The sequence below is a fragment of the Oryzias latipes genome, chromosome 16, assembly GCF_002234675.1.
Source record: "Oryzias latipes chromosome 16, ASM223467v1".
NCBI lineage: Eukaryota > Metazoa > Chordata > Actinopteri > Beloniformes > Adrianichthyidae > Oryzias > Oryzias latipes.
In genome coordinates this window covers 3,597,882-3,605,458 of record NC_019874.2, presented here as the reverse complement: position 1 = coordinate 3,605,458, position 7,577 = coordinate 3,597,882, and the positions used below count along the sequence as shown (strand labels likewise).

At 44.8% G+C, this 7,577-nt stretch overlaps 1 protein-coding gene across 1 annotated transcript; it reads left to right on the top strand.

Annotated features, from left to right (window-relative positions):
- The first annotated feature begins 4,535 nt into the window (after window positions 1-4,535).
- LOC101163136 (putative nuclease HARBI1) lies at window positions 4,536-7,181 on the top strand. Its single transcript, XM_023964105.1, has 5 exons — window positions 4,536-5,102; window positions 5,303-5,499; window positions 6,011-6,023; window positions 6,120-6,231; window positions 6,322-7,181. Exons 1-5 carry the CDS (start codon window positions 4,629-4,631, stop codon window positions 6,690-6,692), a joined length of 1,167 nt encoding a protein of 388 aa, XP_023819873.1. The 5' UTR covers window positions 4,536-4,628; the 3' UTR covers window positions 6,693-7,181.
- The last annotated feature ends 396 nt before the right edge of the window (window positions 7,182-7,577 follow it).

Below are 7,577 nucleotides of genomic sequence, written 5' to 3'. Positions count from 1 at the left end.
TTAGCCATTCTACTATTACAATGTCCAACTTTTTCTGCTTAGTCCTGCCATGACTTTTTGTCCTTGAACTTTTGAAGATATTCCTGGATTTTCCTGGACAGTTCAGCCAGTTCTTCAGCAAATTCAGCTTTTATTCAGCAGCACAGCATTCAACCCTGCATTTTCTTCTGGAAAATTTTTCTTCTTCTCCCCTTGACCATACTTACTCCCCTGAGATGCCTACCCTACAAGGTAGGCTCCCACCAGTAACCCTAACCAGGGAACAACCATTCATCTTCCCCCTCATCCCTATCCCCCATTAGCATCCATAGCCCGGGAGCTAACAACCTAAACCTAACCCCTCCCCCCTCCCATTACCCCCTCCACTAACATCCCTAAATCAGGAGCTCGCTCTCCCCTTTCTTTCCCTGACCTACCCCCTTAGTATCCCTTCTCAGGAAGTTAAGGATCCCCATCTCCCACCCTACTATAGCTACCTTATCCAAGGAGCAGCAGGAAGCCAAGTACCCCCTTTGACCATACTTACTCCCCTGGGACACCTACCCTACTATGTGGGCTCCCGTCAGTATCCCTAACCGGGGAATTACCCCTCATCTTCTCCCTCATCCCTTTCCCCTGTTTAGCATCCCTAGCCTGGGAGCCAACAATTTTAACAATTTGTCCAACCCCATCTTTCCTTTTTTATTATTAATTTATTTATTTATTTTTCCTTCCCCCCCCCCCTTTCATACCTTCTTTTTTTAATTATTGGAATTCTACACTGACCAAAAATATAAACGCAACACTTTTGTTATTGCTCCCATTTTTTATGGTATGAACTCAAAGATGTGAAACATTTTCCACATACACAAAATAACCAGTTCTCTGAAATATTGTTCACAAATCTGTCTAAATCTGTGATAGTGAGCACTTCTCCTTTGCTAAGATAATCCATCCCACCTCGCAGGTGTGCCATATGAAGATGCTGATTAGACAGCATGATTATTGCACAGGTGTGCCTTAGACTGGCCACAAGAAAAGGCCACTCTGAAATCTTCAGTTTTGTTTTATTGAGGGGGTCAGGGGACTCAGACAACCAGTCAGTATCTGGTGTGACCACCATTTGCCTCATAAAGTGCAACACATCTCCTTCGCATAGAGTTGATCAGGTTGTCCATTTTGGTCTGTGGAATGTTTGTCCACTCTTCTTCAATGAGTGTCCATTTCTCCACCATAAGCCGTCTCCGAGAATTTGGCAGCACATCCAACCAGCCTCACAACCGCACACCACGTGTAACCAGACCAGCCCAAGACCTCCACATCCAGCATGTCCACCTCCAAGATCGTCTGAGACCAGCCACTCAGACAGCTGCTGAAACAATCGGTTTGCATAACCACAGACTTTCTGCACCACTTCAACCCCACCATGACGCCAAGGACCGAAGAAAAGACCGCCCAGAAGAAGGACCCGGCCAACCCGGATGGACCTGGAGCCCAGGACCGAACGGAGATTTCAACGCTGGTTCTTTTAAGAACCCGTTGCTAGCCAACCGAAATCCAGGGAAAACACCGCCGAACAGAGAGCCCAAAACCCGGGATTCTGGACCAAACACCGCTGCTAGCTTGAGCCTCCAACACCAATGCCACCCAACGCCGAAAACCGGAGAGGGAACCGCCGATTCCCGCTGAAAAACTCACCGCTAACTTGAAATTCAAACATCACCGATCCACCAAAAAAAAAGCCTCGTTTGTTGACTGACCAGACAGAGACAGCGAAAGATGGCACAGTGTGGCGTGAAGAACAGGTGGGGGAGCATCTCCATTTCACCCCAATAGAAGCGTACGCCGCAGATGGAGAGCCAACAGCTAAGGCCAGGAGAAGTATCTCAAGTCGCCTTCAGAGCTTCCCCCGTTTCATCACTCTGGAGATGCTTCATAGCATTCAGGAATGGACGATTCAACATGCACAGCACACAGAGCATGTTGATTGGTTCATGGCCCTCCCTGAACTAATGGCATTTTTTGCAATTGTTATCTTGCGATTATCTTACCAGGGTTCCATCACTACGTGACTGCTGGTCAGCAAACCTGGAAAACCCACAGATCATTGGAACCGTGTCCCGTAACCGCTTCCAAGACATCATGCGACACCTATGCTTTGATGACAGGTCCACCCCCAGTAAGCGAGCAAAGACTGATAAGTTTGCTGCAATTTCCACTGTGTGGGGATCATTTGTCACCAACTGCATCACATCCTACAACCCTGGTCGGCACATCACTGTTGATGAACAGCTTTTCCCATCTAAGACTCGCTGCTTTTTCCTGCAGTACATTGCAACTAAACCTGACAAGTTTGGGATCAAACTTTTTGGGTGGCTTGCGACTTGAAATCCAAGTATATTTGCAATGTCCTCCCATATCTTGGCAAGTACCCCAGTCGTCCCAGTGGGGAGAGACTGTCTGAAAATGTTGTGAGGAGGTTGATGGACCCATTCCTGGACAAGGGCAGAAATGTTACCAGGACAATTTCTTCACATCGCTGTCACTTGTGCAACGACTGCTTAGCCGGAAAACCACCATCCTCGGCACACTGAACAAGATTCGCTGGGAAATTCCTCAATCCGCTAAGCCAGGGGTGGCGAACACGCGGCTCTCGAGCCGCATGTGGCTCTTGGCCAATGAGCGTGCAGCTCTTTGCGTCTCATCATATTTTCTATATACTGGGCCTCATTTCCTTTTTTTTTTCCCTCTTAAACCACACTCAAACCATCAGAGGGTATTAAAATAAATAATAATTAATAATAAAAGTAATTTGGCAGTGTGTGTGTGTTTGATACTGCTCCCGACACATACGTGACCGCCAGTCATTTGCGCAGGGTACGCCCAATGCCGGAACACAGATAAAGATTTGACGTGCTTGCAGACTGTTACCCTCATGGTCAAAATGGTGAAATTCAGAGTGTAAAGATAAACACAGGACGTTTCTGGAAGAATGGGAAGATTCTTACTTTTTTACTTAACAGAATGGCGTCACGATGTTTATCATTATGAGCTTTTGGAAGCAGTAAAATATTTCATGGCAGAAAAGAACAAAACGTATCCTGGAGAAAATTAAAAACTCTTTCTGATCTGACACAAATTTTCTCCTTTATTAACAAGTTGAAGCTTTTCAAAGTGCACATTCAAAACGGCCATCATCCCACTTTAATTCTTTGTGGAGCTCACAGCAGAAAACTGCAATCAGAATGAATAAAGCGCAAAACGTGACGCTGCTTGCGTAACTGGACGGAAACGACCGCAGATCACCTTTCTCATCGATCCTGAGATCCCCGCTTGTCACTGATGAGGCAGCGAGCAAACCGGAGATGATTGAGCTGAAATCTCTCTGAAAAAAAGGCCCCGTTTCGTTTTGAAGAACAGAGAAATCCCCGTGTGTCAAAGAGCTGAGGCCTGTTGCACAAAAGTAGAATTAAGACATCCGGGATAAAAGACTCAGCTGAGCTCAATAAAGCCAAAACATGTGCGTCCAAGGTTGATTGGTTGCACAAAGACCAAGCCAGGATGAGCAGACACGGATTCATTAAGCCAGGTCAAACAAATCCTGGATAGGTGCGCGCTCACGGCTCACTCAAATAGACCCCGCCACAGATCACAGATTAACTGATTTACCATGGCAACTAGAGCCGCGTACAAGCTAAATAAAGGCAGGCACGTCTTCGAGGGGATCCCTGGGGGGAAAGAGACGAGCATAGGTTCCTCCCAAGATGCCACCTGCTTCATTCAAGGTATGTCCTTCCATCTCTAGATGGAATACAACCACATTCATATTGAATCCATTTGGACTGTCTGACTTTGGTTTACCTTTTGCCATGCAGTGTCTGGCAGCACTGTGTTCCTGTTAGAGCCACCAGCACCAGACTATGCTGATCCAGTGAGTACTCCATCAAAGGCATACTGTAGGCCTGGCATGTCTTGTCTACTAGCTTCAATATGAATCAGATTAAATGTGATAGGGTGAAAGCCCCAGTGAAGCAGGAACAGCACATGATGGAGATGATGATGAGGAGGAGACCATCTCTCTGGATTCCAGAAGGCATGAGGTATCATGTTAAGACTGTGAAAGTCCTATTCACTCTACAATGGTGAGGAGTCCTCATCCAAATCAAAAAATCTAATTTCTTTTACAGGACCCAGATGCTATACAGTGGGAAAACCAGCCTGGCAACATAGTATTAATAAAAGGACACCGCATTCAGTACAAGAAAAAAAAGCGAAAATCTTGCACTGGTGTCCGAAATAAAAAAGAGTAGAATTAGGAAACTGGACCTTGAAATAAAAATACTTGAGAGAGAGGTGAGATATGCCTTCAATGTACACTGTATGCTAACTGTAACAGAAATGTATTAATCATCATATTTCTTTCTTCCCCCAGCTCCAAGAAGATGACACAGCTCAAAATAAAAATTAGGTATATTCTGGTAAAGTCAAGTGACCCATGACATATGAGCTCTTATTGTGAGCACACAGGACGGTGGCATCTTTCTAAGATATTTCTTATTTTCACAGTAATCAGCACAACCAAGTCATCGTTATAAGGCACCAGCCTCTTCTGCCCACCCCCCCAGCACCAGGTGTGGCCACTAGCCTATATGAAGGCCCAAAATTTTGTGTTCCTTTCTGCTCTGACAATGGCATGCCCATTCTTGCGAGATGTGGTGGATGAAGAAGCACTTGTGCTGAGGAGAGCCTTCAGGCGAGAAAAGGTCTTCAGGGACCGGTTGGACCCACTGGCCTTTCCTGATGACCATCTATATGAAAGATGCAGGTTTTCTGCAGATGGCATCAGGTATCTATGCAGACTACTGGGTCCCAGGATTAAGCACCGCACTGCATGGAGCCATGCACTGAGTGTGGAGCAAATGGTTTGTGTGGCCTTGCGCTTTTTTGCTAGTGGAGCCTTCCTGTACTCAGTGGGGGATGCAGAACAGCTGAACAAGGCCACAATTTGCCGCACAATAAGGAGTGTGTGTCTGGCTATCAAAGCATTAGCAGATGTCTTCATCTCCTTCCCTGGCCACAGAAGACTCTGTGACGTGAAAGAAGAGTTCTATAGGATTGCAGGTTAGAGGATCTACAAATGACAGGACAACTGTTAACACATAGTAAGATACTCATTACTTTGTGTGACAGGTTTCCCCAATGTCATTGGTGCAGTGGACTGCACACACATAAGGATAAAAGCCCCCTCCTGACCATGTGGTGCAAAGAAAACAACCTCTCGCTTAACGTTGGCAAGACCAAAGAGATTGTTGTAAACTTCTAGAGAGGCCACACCCAACACCCCCCACTCACCATCGAAGGTGCTGCAGTGGAGAGGGTGAGCAGCACCAAGTTCCTGGGGGTGCACTTCAGCGAGGACCTCTCCTGGACAACCAACACTGCATCACTGGCCAAGAAAGCACAGCAGCGCAGCTCCGCTCCCGCACTACCAGACTCACCAACAGCTTTATCCATCAGGCTGTGAGACTGCTGAACTCACTCCCCTCCCCACTCACAGCGCCAGCCAGCAGGACCACCGGAATAGGACAAACACCCCTCCTCCACTAAGTGTTTGAAGGACAAACACTTAACACTGAACTGAGACAAATAACTACCTCTGCATATGCAACTGCACATGTAAATAACATTTATTCCTACCAACTACCTTACCTACAACTAGTGTACCTCCCAGTTCACTACCTGTAAATGCACACAGTTGGCTCACGTTGCTTTAAACAACCTGCACCTTATTTTCACATATTCACTGTTTTCACATTTTATTATTTATCATTACTTAGAGATTAGGCCTGTTTCTTTGTTGTGCATCTGCACTTTACTGTTGTTTATGTCTACGCACGGGACAGTGAGAAACGTAATTTCGATTCCTTTGTATGTCAAGCACATGTGAAGAAATTGACAAATAAACCTGACTTTGACTTTGACTATGAGGTGCCCATGAGGCCGATTTTGTGAATCGGAAATCCTTTCACAGCATTAATGTTCAGGTGAACATAACTTTTTGATATTGTCCATTGACGAACACTCTGCATTGCCAATGATGTGTATTGATTGGTGTAATATTCCTCATCTTATGATTTCAGATGGTCTGTAATGCTGACTGTGTGATCAGCAATGTTGTGGCAAAATGGCCTGGCTCAGTCCATGACTCCAGAATCTTTCGGGCCTCTGAAATCTATCAGTGCCTATCACAAGGTAAGCCACACAACCCCTATTTATAACCATCATGGCTGTGTCAAGAATATCACTGTTTGAGGTAGTAATGATGAGATTTTGTGTTGACAGGTGAATTCTCTGGTGTGTTGCTGGGAGACAGGGGGTATGGCTGCCAGCCATTTCTCCTGACACCTTTCACAGACCCCCAGGAAGCACAGCAGGCCTACAACCATGCCCATGCCAGGACCAGGACCAGGGTTGAAATGACCTTTGGCCTCCTGAAGGCACGCTTTCACTGCCTTCACAAATTAAGGGTCAACCCTGTTACGGCATGTGATATTACTGTGGCTTGTGCTGTCCTCCACAATGTGGCCTGCCTGAAGAAGGAGAGGGCCCCCAGAGTGCCACCAGCCATGGACTGGGACAATCTGGCAATCTTCCCTGATGATGACAGTGGTCGGCTGCTGAGGGACCAATATGAGTTGAATTATTTTAGTTAGTATATGTGCTTTCAATTTAGGTATTAAATGTCCTGCTGTGGCAGAGGAAATAGGGTTTTTTTGGGCTGTTTTTTTTTACGAATTTGGCCTCTTATGATGTTTGTGCGGTTTACTGTGTGTAATAAAAGGCTGCAGGGAGGCTACTGCATCCATTCATTTGTCTGTTCAGTTGATGTGTATGGATTTGTCCTGCATTTATGTTAGTGTGCAGACATGCAGGGTGTGTTATATACAGACCTTTGAATGTGTATGTATCATTTTGCGTTGATTCTGTGCTTTCCATCTTGTAGAGTCACTGTGACTTCAGTTTCGAAAGAAGCTGGTTTACCTGCTTTGTTTCGTCCTTATTCAATAAAGGAACATAATGTTACACATTGTGTTTTTATATTCATATGGAATGTGTATTTGTTTATATGACAGAGTACTAGGGCCCCACTGAGGAAAAACGATAAAGTCATAAATTTATGAGGCTGGTTCTTTCTGCAGAAAAGCAACATTTGTTTTACAGTTTTGATAGTTATGACAATGTGACAATGAGTCTGCAATGCGAAAAACGCAGCCAGTGTAAAGGTAACTTTATACTTGTTTGATTACTACGTTGAAGAATGAACTGAGTCATTGCAATGTATTACCATTTAATACATTGTTTTTGATACAACAAGGCAGTCATTTAATTTTAAATAAACATAAAAGCAAGATATTCTAATGAAGGTAAAAATTGATTTATGCTGCACACAACTGAAATGTAATGTATTTAATGTGTTTACTGTGAATATGAATTACTCAGACAGATGCTCTGTCCAGATGTTTGTGTATTTGTTGGTGTGAGGGTCATTGAAAGAGGAATGTTGATTAGTTATAAAGAATTACCAGTTAAATACTGTT

Coding starts and splice junctions, on each gene's coding strand:
- LOC101163136 (XM_023964105.1), top strand. CDS start 4,629: ATGAAGGCCCAAAATTTTGTGTTCCTTTCTGCTCTGACAATGGCATGC. Junction 5,103..5,302: donor AGTTCTATAGGATTGCAGGT/TAGAGGATCTAC, acceptor GTAAACTTCTAG/AGAGGCCACACCCAACACCC. Junction 6,232..6,321: donor CTATCAGTGCCTATCACAAG/GTAAGCCACACA, acceptor TTGTGTTGACAG/GTGAATTCTCTGGTGTGTTG.